The sequence below is a fragment of the Schistocerca piceifrons genome, chromosome 4 (genome assembly GCF_021461385.2).
Source record: "Schistocerca piceifrons isolate TAMUIC-IGC-003096 chromosome 4, iqSchPice1.1, whole genome shotgun sequence".
NCBI lineage: Eukaryota > Metazoa > Arthropoda > Insecta > Orthoptera > Acrididae > Schistocerca > Schistocerca piceifrons.
The window spans coordinates 153,278,760-153,296,733 of NC_060141.1; the positions used below are offsets into that span (position 1 = coordinate 153,278,760).

Sequence of the window (17,974 nt, forward strand, 5' to 3'; positions counted from 1 at the left end):
TAAGAAAATGGACGGAGGGCCATCACAATACTACAGATAAAACAGAAGAAAGACAGCTAGGATGATTAGGGCATGTCAAAAGAGTGGAAGAAGACAGGTGACAAAAAGAGAGTACCTTGATGGCAATCCCCCTTGAAGAAGAAGAGGAAAACACAAATGGGGTGCCCAAGGAGTATGCAAGAAGCTATGGAGAAAAGACGAACAGAAGAGAATGAAGAAGAATGGCGAGAACAAGTCGTTCGGCGACAGAGATGTGGGAGGCGGAGACATGTCTAGGACCAAAAACGGTTCAAATGGCTCTGAGCACTATGGGACTTAACTTCTGAGGTCATCAGTCCCCTGGAACTTAGAACTACTTAAACCTAACTAACCTAAGGACATCACACACATCCATGCCCGAGGCAGGTTCAAAATGGTTCAAATGGCTCTGAGCACTACGGTACTCAACTTCTGAGGTCATTAGTCCCCTAGAACTTAGAACTAGTTAAACCTAACTAACCTAAGGACATCACACACATCCATGCCCGAGCAGGATTCGAACCTGCGACCGTAGCGGTCTCGCAGTTCCAGACTGCAGCGCCTAGAACCGCAAGGCCACTTCGGCCGGCCCCGAGGCAGGATTCGAACCTGCGACCGTAGCGGTCGCGCGGTTACAGACTGAAGCGCCTAGAACCGCTCGGCCACTTCGGCCGGCACCGCAAAATACAGAAGAATATCCGTTAAGAACGAGCTAAAGTGGAACGTCACTTAAAAATAGTTGTAGGAAAACCCAATGGTAAGGTAAGTCACTGTGGAGAAGTACTAAGAAAATGTAGTCCATCTATGAAAAAAGTTGCTTGCAAAATGTTTGTTCGACCAAATCCTTTGCTCACAAGTCTGGCACGCCTAGTAAGTAGTATTAATACGCCAATTAGAAATGATCAAAAGAAAAGCAGTACGTCTTGCCACGAGTTCATTTAGTAAGCGCGATGGATTTTCGGTGACGTTCAGCAAACTACAATGGCAGAGGCTACAAGAGACATACCTGAAAGGGAACTTTGCAGTTAATACTTTGAGAACGTACGTTCCAAGAACAGTCCAGCAAAGTGGTACACCCACCCGTAAGCGTAACGCTAAAAGATGACAGAAAAATCAGAGAAATTAGAGCTAATGTGGAATCGTTATTTCAACATTCGCGTATGGAGCAGAATAGGAAGAATGTGATAGTGGTCTCCTAAGTACCTTACATCACACCCCGTATTTTGACGCGAAATACACGTAATGTAGATGTAGAGCGTTACTAATACATGGGTCTTGTAGTTCAAGTGAGTATAGTAATATAAATTTGGCAACATTAAAAGATATCCACTTGGTGAATGGCTCATGAGGCATGTATCCCTTTTTTATTTATTTGTTGACCTTTGGGTAGACCAGTACAGCTACGTACAGAGTGCTCAAAACAATGTATTCTTTGAGAGGTGGTAGCATTCACCGAAACAATAAAAATAAGCTCAATAAACGTGGGTCAGAAAATGCATGCTTTCTGAGATAAGTCCAATAAACATGGGTTCGGAAATGCGTATTTTCTGCGATAAACTCGTGTTTACAATAGGTATTCAACGTGGTGTCCATTCACGACAAGACACCCCTCTGCCCTCCGGTGTAAGGAATGACGCACTCTTTGAAGCGCAGCCGGTTGTTGTTGTACCTGGTGGCACGCATTGAAGACGCGACCCTGTTGTGTCCGCACATCGTTGATTGGCGTGGCGTAGACCAATTCCTTCAAGTGTCCCCGTAACCAAAAGTGTAAGGGATTGAGATATGGAAAACGAGCGGGTCAAGGTTGGGCCTCACTCCCCCCCCCCCCCCCCCCCCCTCTCACCCGCCAATCCAGCGGTCCTGAAATGCCTGCGTCAGATATTCGCACACATTGTGAGGTGACGATCGTGTGCTGGTGCGCAATCATGCAAGAACCACACATTTGTATTCGTTGCTGCAGAGGCCCACCCTCCAGATGCTGCGCGCCAGTTAACCTTTGTGGTAGCACTTGTGGCTCTATTAATCTATCACCAAGTACTCGTGTCCATAAGTTGACTGAGAATCGCTATTGATATCCAGTTTCCTGCATTGCCTGGGGATTTACACCTGCCCATACTTGCTGGTTACGGAAATTCACAACACCATCTCTTGTGAATCCTGTCACATGGTAAATAAAATCTTGGATGGGAACAGTGGATCTGCGGCACACTTCTGCAACAGCCATTAATAGAACCACCGCTGCCTTGATGATCCTCTGGTCTTAGAGCCCGAGCGCGCTTTAGATGATATTGGTACCACAACTGTCTATGAAGTACCCCCCCCCCCCCAGATAAGACAGTGAGACACACCTTCTTCTGCTGCTAATCGTCGCACACTGGTCCCAGGGGTTTCCTCCCCCGAATGTAGCACACGCTCCTAAATGTCAGGCGTGCGGACTGCGCTGGGTCTTCCACTGTGTCTTCCGAGGCGCAAGGGTACCTGTGTCCCGCAGATGCTGGAAAAGTCTGCCGAATAGCTTATCAGTGGGCATTCTGCGCTGTGGATATTTTCCAGTGTAGAGGGCACGGGCTCGCAGGCTACGTCTATTTGCTAAACCATAGCAGAATATCATATCCACCATTTCACTTATCGAGTAATAGGCTTCCATAGCTAACAAGTGGTGGAGTTCAAACAGCGCAATAACAGTAAACACTTAAGAAAATCCGCGTTTGGAAGAATGTAAAACACCATGACACGTACCCGGGGTTGACAGTACTGTACAATAAGGCACACAAACACGACGAAAACTAACGTAGCCTACAAGTAGACTGGAACCACGCAACTGACTGCAGACCACCTAATGGTAGGTAAAGCACTACGAGTCAAACAGAAACATTTGACGGAGCGCCAAAGCAACGACTGTGCTAATATCTCCACCCAAGCGTCGCGCAGCCCTTCCCGTAAACGTGTGTTCATCTCGGAAAGTATGTTTCTGGACCCATGCTTACTGGACTTATTTTTCTTGTTTCGATGAGTACTATCACCTCTCAAAGTATTCGACACTTGTATTTGAACACTCTGTGTATTCTTAAGATGTCAAGTATAACTTAAAAATAATCTCAAAAGGGGGAAAATGTCCGGCCACGATGAGTCAGTAAGTCACAATTTTAGATCAGACGTTTACATTGCCCAAAGAGCTATGGTTTTAATGTTCAACAACATTCTTGCTGAATATCGACGCTTGTCTGGAGCTTAGGTAGATTCATTACCGCGCGCGTTTATTCAAGCAGGCCAGCCGGCTCTCTCCCGGACGAGAAAGATGGCTCCGTGTTTACTTTTCGAGTGGCGCCGCGGCGCAGCGTGACCTCTGGCTAGTTTCGGTAACATTAGGGAATGCGCAAAACTGCTTTCGTCGACGCATAAATCAGCCGCTGCAAATATCACACGGTGTTTATCTGTATAAATCCGACAGGATGGACGCAGCAGTTGTTGATGAAACGGCTCGGCGCTTCAAACATTTGCGCGCAAATGTAAATGTCGGTGTTGAAACAAGCGAGCAAAGTGCACGGTTTGTTTCAAGAGCGCGGCGACTCTCAGGTCCGGTTTCGGCCAATCGCGGCCTCCGAGAAGCTGTTTTCCTCCCTTTCCGCTGTTACCATCACGGTAAACCGCCAATAGCAACGGAATCTGAAAGCAGACCGGGGTACTAATTCATTCGCACAACAACTTCCGTCGCCGCTTGTTTAAACTAGCAGCGGAGACAGGCGCCAGCCTGCGGATAAAAGTCCAAATATTGCACCCACGTCACTGCACACTGTTGCGATGGTTTCTGCACCGTAAGGCTATGTGCGAAGCTGAGACTTCTATCATACATTTTTATTCATTGCTTTTGTGTGCGACTGCGCAGCTTATAACTTAAGCACTAACTGGTTCATGTTTCTGTTCATTGCTTCATAGACCAAAAAAGATACCGAAAATTTGTGACTCCATCACCCCTGTACTTTTCCTAGATGATGTAGAGTATGTGTACAAAATGTGCACTAAAATAATTGTCGTGGATCCTTCTCATAATCCATGCAAAACAAAATTCGTCCGAACAGGTCTTATAGGTCCTGAAGGCCAATTGGTACCAATCAGCCGCAATGTCATCCTCAGCACACAGGCGTTACAGGATGTGGGTATGGCGGGGTACGTGGTCAGCACACCGCTCTCCTTTAATATCGTGCAGTGGTTCTGAATTTATCTTGAAATTGTAGTTATTTACAAAGAAAATGACGTTTTCAATATACGCTCTATAGTACCACAGATTCTTTCCGATAATATGGTTGAAAAACCTTCAAAGTAGATTTCGCTTCGTGTAGACTTCTCGGGAACATCAGACTGCGTATGTTCTCAATACCACCCTTTTGACGGCTGTCTTGTTTTCTGTCTTTCTTGGACTCTCACTCGTATCCTTTTCGTTCATTTACTTACGTCCATTCTCTGAAATTGTCCATATCTATATTAATTTATTGTAGTGTCGCAGCACATATGATCCACCCTAGAGGCGCCATTACCTCTCCTCCAGAAGTCAATTTATGGCTCGAGTGATGCTACCAGCTTCCTAGCGTTCAAAACCCAAGTCCCAGCCGACATGCGTTAATGCTCCTCAACAACGAAAATTTTGAAAGATTGTAATACTTCAGTTCAAGTAGCATTTTCCAACCTTTTAGCCAAAAACTGGATTATAAAACTTTTCAGTATACCAAAAATTTGAACACATGAAACTGTATTAGTTTTCAAGTCTTAGAACAGATTCGCATGTAACATATAGGTTTTCATAGTGCAAAAAACTTTGTTTCGAGATAAAGTCTTTTCTGTTTATTTTTCGCGGTATTTTTCCTTCTTTTGAGAGGTGGTATACTTCTGCGGTTCATCAAAACACTTTTTAAGAGGTTTTCAGCTTCCAGATAATTAATTTAGAAGAAGCTGATTCGAAGACACGAAAAATCCACTTGAAATGACATAGTGAACTGTGATCTAATTAACGCCTATAACCTAAAATTGATCCAAGTGTTTCGTAAAATTTAGTTGAAACATGTTAGCATCTGTACATTACCACACAAAATTGTCAGAGAACTTATACCTTAGTACTGATCGTATTTTACATGTAATTTTAATCACTGTGGTTAATCTTATGATGCATTTGTGTAAGACTTTTACCTAAAGACCAACGCAAGCCTGGAACTAGTGGGTCGCGAGAAGTTACTCATCGTGCTACTGGAGCTGGGGGCTAAGTGTGGACGTCGTGAGCCTTGACTTAAACCAATGTAGTTTATTTGTTTTGGGTGGTCTGTATTGCTATCCGTCATTCCCTTGCCTCTTCTTTTGTATTTTCATTTTAGAATTGGACAATCAATGAAAAGTGAAAGGTGGAATATTTTACTCGTTCTTAATTACACAAATAAGGAAAAAATAATAAACAGGGACGGAACACGTCCTGTATTCATCGTTCCATTTTTTCCATATCATCCCCTTCGATTGCTGATAGTGCGGATGTTTTTTGTGGTCATATTATCTAACCAAACACAAAAAACTAATGGATAATTACAAAGTGTTCAGATAAACCAGAAACGTTGGAAACGCCTTTATGGAGCATTAAAACATGGCTCCTGTTTAGTTCCCGAGAAGCTAAAGCGACAGTCGGAAAAACTTGTTTTTCGTGGTCTTTCGTACTATCTTCAGGTTATAAGATAGATTCCAGACCCTTTGGAAAATACTCATAAAGCTATGATCAAAATCGCAGGTTATTACTATCAGCGTTCTAAACTTGAGCTCTGGTTTGCATTAATAAAACATGAGAAATTTTGCTATTCCTTGTGTAGCACTTAAGTACATTTCAGTGTATGTAGACTATGCAGCATTCACGAGCTGAGAAAAGATCTCTAGTACGGTAGAAAAGACTTCAATCCCACGTAAACCACCTCACCTCTCTTTTATGGCTCTTCATGAGAACGAAATCTTGTATGAGTACATGCGTATACTCACTTTTCCTCGAGTCAAATTTATTCTCCCAGATCTGAACAAATATGTATGCTGCTTCATCTGTCCTGAAAAATGTGAATTATACCTTCTGAGTGCCAATTCAGATTATTGCTATATAATTTATTTATATTTGCCATCCTTACTAAGGTTTTCAGTGTTCTCTGTAAACTATGATATTTCTGACAAATGCAGGAGTAGTTCCTACTATAAGGCCACGGCCGACTATCTCACCCTTGTCATACTAGACCTGTAAGTTTATAAATGTCTGCATATGTGAATTACATTATTTTTGTTGTTCTTAAACTGTAATACCAAGACATAGCCTTGTAAATGAGATCTACAGAGAAACAAAACTACTACTCCTACTACTAGTACTACTACAACAAACAATGGACAGCTTCATAATCGTGTTCGTAATCGACAGTGTTGAGACTATTACAGTAAAATTTTCTTAAATCGTTTCGAAGGACAGAATATTCCGTAGATTATATTCATCAGGTAATCACTCTATCGATGTGTTAAAGAGAGCGTTGCATGGTGTCATTTATTAACTCCTGCCAGCTACTGTAACGACTTCGTAGCTTCGCACTACGCAATTAACCATCAATCACGCTTAGTAACGACGTGCAGACAACCGTTTGTCAGTCACAAACGGCACTTGAAGAAATTTATGGCTGCCTTAGCGATTTATTTCTCACGTGGCCTTTTATACACTGAAGAAGCTGTCGCGTTAACTTACACAGGTTAGGTAATAGGAAGACAAGATTGGCAAACAACTGCGACGAAGCCTCGACGGGCGTGTCAGACGTAAACATTCCCACGCGGCAGGCTTTCCTTTTATTAAAAAACATCATGCACAGTTTATAAGAGTTAATTAGATGAAGCATTGAATATGTAGATTTAAGTACCCGAGAGTCAAATCATTGAATTTTTTATTTAACATTTTCCGTGACGCACTAACTAGGAAAAATGTCATTTTTTACCAAATCATTTCATTCTGGTATATGACGTATTATACTGAAATAGGTAGAAGGTACCAGGTAGAATGGTCTAACCAACCTCGAAGTATGCATGCGAATAAATTAGCTACGGCCTTGGACTCAACGTTTTATGACAAAAGTGAAATCATTTCATTATACAAATTTATTTACACATACCGCTTTTGTCACTACTAGAGACTGCATTCCATAGCATTATGGTTATGTATAGCTATGTGTTTATCAAGTCCTAAATATATGAGGACAGCGACATGTTAAATTCTGACTTCAATTGAATTTTCAATCTTTCCTGGTGTTTCCTTGCGGTATTCCTTTTCTTTTTTTCGAAATTGTAGTTTAAATCATATGATTTTTTTGTCAAGACACTGCAATATTTTCAACGCGTTTTACGTTCACCTATAACCGCACCATCGGTATAAAATAGCTCACAGCTCGTCCGCATCTATTCTTTCTCTCTGGTTATAGCTAAAGTAACTACTTGTATATCTTTAAGAAATGTTCGTGGAAAGAACATTCCTCAGCTGTAACTTTTATTTTACTTTCCGATATCAGCGATTTATTACTATGCTGACCTCATGCCCATCACAACGTCAATGAAAATTTTATGTAAATTTTGCACTCAGGATCTAGTTCACCGTCTGTCCAACATTTTCTCAAAACCGTTCATTCTTTTAAAATTATGCCTGCAGCTGCTTCCCACCTTTGTTTAGACTTTCCTCGAGTAATCTGTATACTTAGTTGAGATAGCTTTATCTGTTCCAATATTGGCGTTTATTTTTTCTTGAATGGTGGTATCACTTCCTGTATTTTCGACCCGAATATTTATGAATAGAATAATGTGAATCAACGCCATTGTAATGTCATTCCGCCTATTTAAGCAACTCTCAGTTAAATTTTCCTTTTCGCCCTGTAGTTGTACTGCTAATTTTTGTCATCATTCCCCTTACTTTTTTTTTTAAATTTATTGGCCTTCTGGTCGTGCCCATACAGCCATATCACCTATGGAATGTCAGTTATGAAAATACAGACGTAATGACATCACAACATCCACTCCCCAAGGAGAGAAAAGCTTCGACCCGGCCAGGAATCGAACACGGGGTCCTTTGGTTAGCAGCCAGCAGCGCTGACCACGCAAGTACCGAGGCGGTCTCCTTAGTTGTTGTGTTCTTACACAACCATCGAGGGATGCCGCTGGTTCAAATGGCACTGAGCACTATGGGACTGCTACGATCGCAGGTTCGAATCCTGCCTCGGGCATAGATGTGTGTGTTGTCCTTAGGTTAGTTAGGTTTAAGTAGTTCTAAGTTCTAGGGGACTGATGACCTCAGATGTTAAGTCCCATAGTGCTCAGAGCCATTTGAACCATTTGAACCGATTTCAACCAAACTTGGTATACATATCGCTTACCGTCAGGCAACAATCACTGTGGAGGTGAGAACCACCCACCTGTCATAGTTCAGGCAATATGACGTCATAAACAATGAGATGTGTGAAAAACTGCCGCGTCATGCATTACTTTTAAATTTATTACTTCTGTGCTACTAACTCTATCCGCAATAAATTTATCAGACAGGATCCACATGTGCCGCTAAATGCACCGACAAAATTATATCATGGTGCGATGCGTAGTTCAAGCGATATGATATCACGAACACTGAGATGCGTGAAAAAATACCGCATCATGCATGAAGTTTTAGTACAGTTAGTCTTTACTGTTAAGACACTGCTAAGGAAGTCCCTGACACTTGCCGAATCTTCTGGCAGCTTTCAACTGTTAACGCAAACGGTTACTGGCGAAAACAATAGCCGTCTATAGAGCTATCAAGAGGCGTTGCGACAGAGACTTTTACAAAATCGTGTTGTAGACACACAAAGCAGCTGCGACCAGTGTAGACTGTACAGGATTATGTTTCTTAACTTGGGTACTGTACTTACACGTTTGTACACTGTGCATATTTCGTACTACGAGTGTTTTATAATTTCAAAGGTGATCTCACGAATACAGGGAAATGAAACTTTTTCGATACTTCACTACAAACACATTCAGTTTTTGTTTTCATTGCGAATAGAAAATTCACATAATGAATAACCGGGCAATGCCGGGCTTGCAAGCTAGTAAATAAATAAAAATACATTGAGGTGACAAAAGTCATGGGGTACCTGTTAATATTGTATAGGACCTCCTTCCGTCCGGTGTAGTGCAGCAACTCGACGCGGCATGGACTCCTGCAGAAATACTGAGCCATGCTGCAACTATAGCCATCCATAATTAAAAAAGTTTTGCCGCTGCTGGATTTTGTGCACAAACAGGGTTCAAATGGCTCTGAGCACTATGGGACTTAGGTCCCCTAGAAATGGTTCAAATGGCTCTGAGCACTATGGGACTTAACTTCTGAGGTCATCAGTCCCCTAGGACTTAAAACTACTTAAACCTAACTAACCTAAGGACATCACACACATCCATGCCCGAGGCAGGATTCGAACCTGCGACCGTAGTGGTCCCGCGGTTCCAGACTGTAGCGCCTGGAACCGCTCGGCCACTCCGGCCGGCGGTCCCCTAGAACTTAGAACTACTTAAATCTAACTAACCTAAGGACATCACACACATCCATGCCCGAGACCGGATTCGAACCTGCGACCGTAGCCGTCTCGCGGTTCCAGACTGTAGTGCCTAGAACCGCTCGTCCACCTCGGCCGGCTGTGCACGAACTGACCTCTCGTTTATGTAACATAAATGTTCGATGGGATTCGTGTCGTACGATCTGGGTGGCCAAATCATTCGCTCGAATTGTCCAGAATGTTCTTCAAATCAACTGCGAACGACTGTTGCACTGTGACTTAGTGCATTGTCATCCATAAAAATTCCATCATTGTTTGGGAACATTAAGTCCTTGAATGGCTGCAAATTGTCTCCAAGTAGCCGCACATAACAATTTTTAGTCAGTGATCGGTTCAGCTGGACCAGAGGACCCAGTCTGTTCCATGTAAACAGCGTCATACTATTAGGGAGCCAACACCAGCTTGCACAGTGCCCTGTGACAACTTGGGTCCATGGATTCGAGGGGTTTGCGCCATACTCGAACCCTACCATCAGGTCTTACCAAAAGAAATCGGGACTCATCTGAGCGGGCCACAGTTTTCCAGTCGTCTTGTGTCCATTCGATACGGCCACGAGCCCAGAAAAGGCGCTTCAGGCGATGTCTTCCGCTATAGCCTATTTACGCCAGATTTTGCGCGCTGTCCTAACGAATTCGTTCGTCATACACGATCCACATTGACTTCTTGCGCTTATTCCACACAGTGTTGCTTGTCTGTTAGCACTGACAACTTCCGCAGATGCCACGGTCGTTGAGTGAAGGCCGTCGGCCACTGTGCTGTCCGTGGTGAGAGGTAATGCCTGAAACTTGGCACTCACGGCACACCTTTGACATTGTGGATCTTGAAATAATGAATTCCCTAACGATTTCGGAAACGGAATGTCCCATTCGTCCGGCTGCAAGTACCATTCCGTGTTCAAAGTTTGTTAATTCCGGCCGTGCCGCCTCAACTACGTGGGAAAGCTTTTTAACGTGAATCACCTGAGTACGAATGACAGCTCCGCAAATGCACTGTCCTTTTATACCACGTCCTCTATACGTATCCATATCGCTGTTCTATGACTTTTGTCGCATCAGTGTAGGGTCCGTGGAGAGGAGTGACGCGTAATTTTATTTAGGGAGTTCTGTCCTGCATGTTCCCGAAGAGCAGCCTATGCCGCTGCCCATCTCTTCTGACAGGGTTTTCCAACAGCAGAAATATGTCTGGGACTAAGAAAAGGTTTGCTCTTTTTTTTTATACCTGCCCCAGGAGGGCATATTTGCATCATAATTAAACAGTGATGCTTCATTTCTTCATTTGAGTCTCGCTCCCAGTTTTCTCATGAGATCGCGTGCTCGCTGTCGATTTAGCATCGGCGCAGACCGCACGTCGCGTTTTTCGTTTCCAGGGACGCAGGCGGCGGAAGCCACGCAGGCACAGCGGCTCCTGACTGACCGAGCAGGCTGACCGCGGCCAGCTACGCAGTCACGTCCACTCGTTGTGATTGACGAATCCGAGCGCCCGAATTACCGCAACTAATGCGGGCCCTAACTCACACCCCGCCCGGCGAGCCGGCGAGTGCTTTCGCGCGTAACAGCGCCGGCCGCCGCCCGGCGTATCAATCACATTATGGAGGCATTAATACCGGTGTAGCCGCCGAATGACACTGATGCTCTCGTCGTTAAGCCCGGGTAGCCCCCACCTACGCGCTCGGCGTCGCTATTTAGCCCGTTGCACGACTTTCTTCTCGGTATCTGCGGCGTGACTTTTTCCACCGGAAATCGCTTGAAACGAATTTAAGATTACAGTTTCCTGTGCGACTCGCATCGTGTTTGTAAAAGGGTATAACATCTGAGTTTCATGCTTCAGCGCAGAGAAGTCTGAAAGAGAGCAGGCTACGTAGTAATGGCATGTATCTTTTTTGCTCGTATTTTTGCTGTCGGCAAACTCTGGCGTTGTTGGGTGTGTCTGGAAGACTTACGTGTTTGACGAGACTGCTGAATTGCGGGGGAAGTGACTTGGGTAGCCCTAGGTCTATTTTCATTTAATGTGTGACATATATACCACGATATAAAAAAGCTCAAAGAAACGCAATTACTAAAGCTGGTAAACTAAATATGGGACCAATCTTTTTCGCAGAGCCATTAATTAACTTGAATAAAAGCGATTGTGGAATATCAAAATTGCCCGAATGAAGCTGTCATATTACTACACATTACTGCAGTTATATTGTGCCTTCAATTTAAGAAAAATGTCGCTCAAGTGTCTACGAAACAGCTCAATGTTCCGTTGTGATTGCTTATAGAAGCTACCTATTACTCTTCTAAGGAGCGCCTGCTCACTTTTCTCAACTTCTATTCTATAGCTTGATTTCTAAGTAATCAGTAATGGTAGGTCTCTCAGACAGCACTTCTTTCTTCAAGAAGCCACGTAAGAAGTCGTCAAGAGTAGTGACGTCACCAGAGTAAGGAGAGAAAGGATATTCCGAATGAAGGAAGGAAGGAAGATTAGAGTTAACGTCCAGTCGACATCGAGAGCGTTAGAGAGCACTGTTTCAAGGATGGGGAAAGAAATCGGCAGTTTCCTTTCAGAAGAATCAGCCCAGCATTTACACGGAGGGATTTAGGAAAATCACGGAAAACCTAACTCTGGATGGTCGGATATGGATTTGAACTGTCGTCTTCCTGAAGGCAAGTTGACCACTGCACTCGGTTAAAACTGTGTGCCGGCCAGGGACTCGAACATGGGACATTTAGCCTTTAGCAGTTAAGTGGTGTAATCCTGCCAACAGAGCTACCCTGTATCCCTAAATGGGTAGGTATGCATCCCGAGAAGAGTACGCGCAATGTGTCAATACTGTATACTTTATAAGATTCGTAGTCCACTCTTCTGACGTTAGACCTTTGGGTGATAAATTATTATTACAACCATGCATTGTAGGTAATGAATTCACCATTGTCCGTTTCTGGAACTAACGTCTACTAATACTTAAAACTCGATCCTTCATTCATTTCTTTGTAAATACCCAAAGAATAAATAGGCCACATTGTTGATGAAAACAGAACGACAAACCTCGAATTCATTCTCAATATTTTGAGGTAATTGTCTTGAAGAACCTCTGGGCTCTTTCGCTTCACCTTTCAATAATTACACTCTAGACAACTAGGCAAATGAAGGTTGTCGTGGCATGTCAGCGCATTACATTGTCGGGTTTCTTTCAGCGTCGTGTCGCAGTGTGTTTGCGACGTTTCAGGAAGCATATACTCTCTTTCCATCTTAACATATTTCGGTACTTATTAAGGACTGTATGTTGCCCGCTCACTTGCAGTTTCAGTTCTTGCTCAGAATATTTTTGCTCTTTTTCAATCGCGAGTTTGTCTATGAAATACTTCGCATGTTTTTGCTAGAGTCAGCTTCCATTAGTCCAAATAAGCTCTTTGAACCACCTCCTTGCGTCTCCATTGTTGCATTTTTGGAGGTCGGTTTGTGCCATCAGCCAATGGTAATCGCTCGCGGTTTTTGTAACCAAGAGATACTATAGTTCGAATGTGCATTCTCTGTTCTTTGCTGATTGTCATCAAGTTCTGTAGTGTTTGATTTGAGCGCAGTCTGACTTTATCTAGTATCGGTGTGAGGTAGTTTCGGGTTTCTGTAATGATGAATAAAATGGGTAAGATCTTTTCAAGTATTCGCCTTCATAACTATTAAGGAAATGTATAGGTTGTTTCAAAAGTATATTTAAATATCTGCAGAGTTAACTTACGACCAGTCGTTGTGCCTACTAGCGATAATATTCTTCCGCATGGTGAAATGGAAGATAGTAAGTTGCTCGGCTTTTTATTAAATGAAAGTTGATTATAGAATCAAATACTATCTTTGTAAACAAAGTTATCACCAACTCGTACATAAAAATATTGACCTGTTAGAAGTTGTGGATTGAGAACATGTGATTCTGTTTACTCTCTGTGAGAATCTTATTTATATTTGCTACTTTGAGAACCCGTGCGAGCAGGTGAAAACCTTTGAGAATAATACACGTACTTATCTGCAATACTTTTGTCTGAATTATTTCGTCCAAATCAAGTCATTTTATTCATTATCTTTACTTAACGCAGCTACATACGGCAATAAATTATATTTCATGCACATTTGTTGACGCTGGATTCATTACATCAGTACTCTGAGATGGCATGAACTGGTAACTAAACTAAATCACTTACATTCTACAATTCGACCCATTAGCAGTGCAAATCTGTTTCTTTGCATGGAATCAGGTTTCATTTGGGAAAGGTAAGCTGTCGCTGCTATTCTGGAAGACTGATGATTTCTGAATGCAAATGTGTAATGATCTGTCGTATAAGTGAAATATATTACGGAATAAATGGTATTACTCTCTAATTGCACTATTAGAAGAAGATTACGTTTTTTTTTTTTAAGTTGCGCTCTGATCTTAGTGGCTCAAATAAGTATTGGTTTAATTATGATTTCAACTCCAAGTCCAGCGAGAACAGATAAGAAGAAACATTCTCGTTTGCACCGATTGGTCTGTAAGACGAAAACGAAAACAGGCATTAATTTTTGTCCAGCTTATTGGTGGAAAATTTCATATTACTTAATGTCTGAACAGTTAACTTTGTAAAATTCATTTCCGTTGCGCCTACATTAAGTAACCGTATGTGTCTGTAACTATTCCATTAAATATTTGTGGTCAGATATCGTTTCCAGATATTGTTTTTTCCGGGATACAGGTCAATATATTACAGCATAGCTTAACAGTTAAGGGCTTTAGCTAACGTCTCATGGTAGCACTTCAGTTTTGTACCACACACACCCTACAGGATTCAATTAATCTATTATTTTATGACATGGATTACGTTTTCCCAAAAATATTTTGCATTCGGTAGAGACATATTACTTAAGTATAAGGAATTTTGCTCGTTAGTATTGAAATCTCGCACATTTATACAGATGGCCGTACATATAGCTGCTTACATTGTATATTTATGTAACTTTTACTTTGTGTTGCATTTGTGTTCATGGACGAGGCGCAGAACGAGCAAATATTGGAGAGAGAGGAAAGATAGAAAGGTTCGTTAATGTTCAGTTTATTTGTTTGTTAGTAGAGTGCCATATGCCCTCTCGAAACGTTAATTGTTCTGCTTTCAGCACAATCAAGGTAACTCTATTCTTCTGATATTTCAACAGTCCTAGTGACGCCAGCAGAGATTCACGATGACAGACATGTTTTGAGCTCACTGCTTTCCTGTTACGTAAGTTTTACAACACGAAGCAATTGTGAAACAGTAACGACTTTCTGTGTTCTTCTCCTCGAGGCAGTTACAGACAGCAGTAGCTATCCACTTCAGGCACACAGAAGCTGTTCAGTTCTCGTTTACCACCAGACTGTGTATTATCAATGAGCATCAGCAGATACCAGCATTCTTGAGACTGCAGTCAACTCGACAGTCTCTTGGCCACGTTATTTCTCAACTGGACGATCTGTTACGAGAATATGAGTCACATTTGGGGCGAATCGCATCTCTGACTGGCCATTTAGCTTCTAATTTTCGTAATGCCGTAGAGAGCTCATGCAGAGAACGGAGCCAGAAAAAGCCAATATTTTAAGAATTTTCCTCATACACATCTGACTTGTTTTAGGGCAGCGCTGAAAGTGTAGATCATGTAGGCTGATGTGCCTTTCGTGAACTCTAATCCCAGTGCTCCTAAACGCGAATCCATTGTCTTAGCCACTACTCAGTCACAATCGGTGGGGTGTGTATACAATTTTTTTTCTGTTTTGGTTATATAAAGTTTTTGAAATCTCTTCTCAATTCCATTAATTTGGTACTATCCGACCATGATGTTATTGTCCTTGGCCTCGCGTGACTGCTATCGGAAACGCAGGATGACGTAAAACAAAAACCATATCCTGTTTTTCGATTGTCTTGTAAGCAGTGGACGTCCAGTCAGCTTCACGAGCAAGTTGCCTAGTCTTTAGAACAGCAGAGCACAGACTGATGGGATTCAAGCGCACTTGTAAACACACGAACCGACCGAAGCTCCCTCATTTTCTGGCCCAATAATATTGTGGTCCACTAATACGCTTATAAAATACGAAGCTACTATAAAAATTGTATATTTAATAGCTCATAAGAATATTTTGAAAACCAAAACGCCAAAATCCACTGATCTGCCTATGGGCTCTTGACGAAGCCAGTTATACACAGTAGTGATTGACCGTGACTTATCAAGTATCTCGAACATAAAAGAGGTTCAAATGGCTCTGAGCACTATGGGACTCAACTGCTGAGGTTATTAGTCCCCTAGAACTTAGAACTAGTTAAACCTAACTAACCTAAGGACATCACAAACAACCATGCCCGAGGCAGGATTCGAACCTGCGACCGTAGCGGTCTTGCGGTTCCAGACTGCAGCGCCTTTAACCGCACGGCCACTTCGGCCGGCTGAACATAAAAGAGGGTGAGATAAAATTTACTTCCCATAAAATTAACCATTCAGTGGCGCTCTTAAAAATAAAAGACCGTGAACAAAGGAAGTTCAGAATTTTGGTTTCTCTTGTGAGATCTAAAGACTTACCAAAGTGTAACTCTCGTCATGTTTTGCGGGGCTTACGCGCCTGCATTTACTGACGGCGAAGAGTCTGCATGACAGCTCAGACTGACAGCCATAATAGCTTGGGTGACCATGGCGTCCCGCTATTCGGCGTCACGGCTGAGATGAACTTTTAAACACGTCTTCAAATGTGGCACATCTCTTTATGCTTTATTGATTCTCTGGAGGAAGCGCCCTGTTACGTACGGTGCTTGTGACTCATCTTTAAATATTAGTATGCCACAGTTTAACTGACGGTGTTTTATATTCATTGTCCGTTGTCATCATCAGTGTCCTAACAGATCGTTAACCTATTTCTATTTGTAATTGTTCCTAAACATTTAAAACTCGTTTTTCATGAACTTTCTTATCGTTTCCTCCAGGTACTCAGAAAATACACAGATAATAATCTCAGTAAGAACAATAATTTAGTCAAACATCTTGCAGTGTTACCAGCTTAAAGTTTCTGAATATTAGTGGTTTCAGTGCTATGGTTGAATTACTATTTGTATTTATATTGCAAAACTATTGACAGGAGAAGGATGAAACGATTTAGTTATAAAGGTACCTAGTACAAAATCTAATGCAACAAATTTGTTATTCATTGCGTAATTTGAAATTTACGATTTCAAAAACACATTTTCAAATTTATGATGTTCAATTTTATTTTGTGTGATACTTTTTGACGGCACATTGATGGTAGCCGGGAGCAACAAAAAGTTAATATAAAATTTCATTGAACTCAGATGCGGTGCCGGCCTCGGTGGCCGTGCGGTTCTAGGCACTCAGTCCGGAACTGTGTGACTGCTACGGTCGCAGGTTCGAATCCTGCCTCGGGCGTGGATGTGTGTGATGTCCTTAGGTTAGTAAGGTTTAAGTAGTTCTAAGTTCTAGGGGACTGATGACCACAGATGTTAAGTCCCATAGTGCTCAGAGCCATTTTTCAGATGAGGTTTTGACTAAAGGATGCCTTATGTAAGCACATGTATAAAGTTTTGAAAAAAAAATATGCAAAGTAAATGTACAAAATTCCGACAATATTTCAAACAAACACTGTTTCAGAAAAAGACACAAATTCTTTTGCTTTAGGTATGCCTTTCTTGCTACTATTTTCGCTGTACTTTCATTTCCTTCTAAGGATCTCCATAGAGTGATATTCACAGTTTTTTATTCGATAGCATAAATTTATGGTAGAATTGTAGTGTACCAAAACCCCGTATCGACAGAGAAAATATTTTTGTTTTAGGGCTCCTTTCACATATAACTGAACTCAGTGCTCTTTTTTTTTTTTTGTTCTGAACTGAATTCACGCTGCCAGTTCATAGAAATTTCGGAGAATGGAAGATATCGCGTTCATTCTACGTCTACATCTATACTCCGCAGCCCCCGGTACGGTGTACGGCGGCAGGCACTTTGTTCAACACTGTCACGTTCCCGCTGTTCTGTTCCGGTCGCGAATGCTACGCGGAAAGAACGGTTCTTAGTAAGCCTCCGTGTGTACTAGAACCTCTCTGATTCTACCTTCACGGTGTTATCGCTGGATATATCGAGGAGGCAGCAAAACATCTGTTGACTTTTTCAAAGCAACGTTCGCCTCAAGAATTTTAACAGCCTACCACACCGTGATGCAGAACGTCTCTCTTGCAGGGTCTGCCACTGTTGGATGATCAGCTCCGTGACTCTTTCACACTTACTAAACGACCCTGTGACAAGACGTGCTGCTCTTTCTTTTATCTTCTCTATTTCATCTATCAATCTCGTTCGGG

At 42.3% G+C, this 17,974-nt stretch overlaps 1 protein-coding gene across 1 annotated transcript in view; it reads right to left on the reverse strand.

Moving 5' to 3' along the window:
* LOC124795687 (submandibular gland secretory Glx-rich protein CB-like) overlaps positions 1-16,303 on the reverse strand; it is an 83,125-nt gene extending 66,822 nt beyond the window's left edge. Inside the window, exons 1-2 of the mRNA XM_047259767.1 lie at positions 16,230-16,303; positions 6,025-6,086 (exon numbers count right to left, since the gene is read on the reverse strand). Coding sequence (XP_047115723.1) covers positions 6,025-6,086; positions 16,230-16,303 — 136 coding nt within the window. The remainder of the gene's footprint in view (positions 1-6,024; positions 6,087-16,229) is intronic.
* Positions 16,304-17,974: the final 1,671 nt, after the last annotated feature.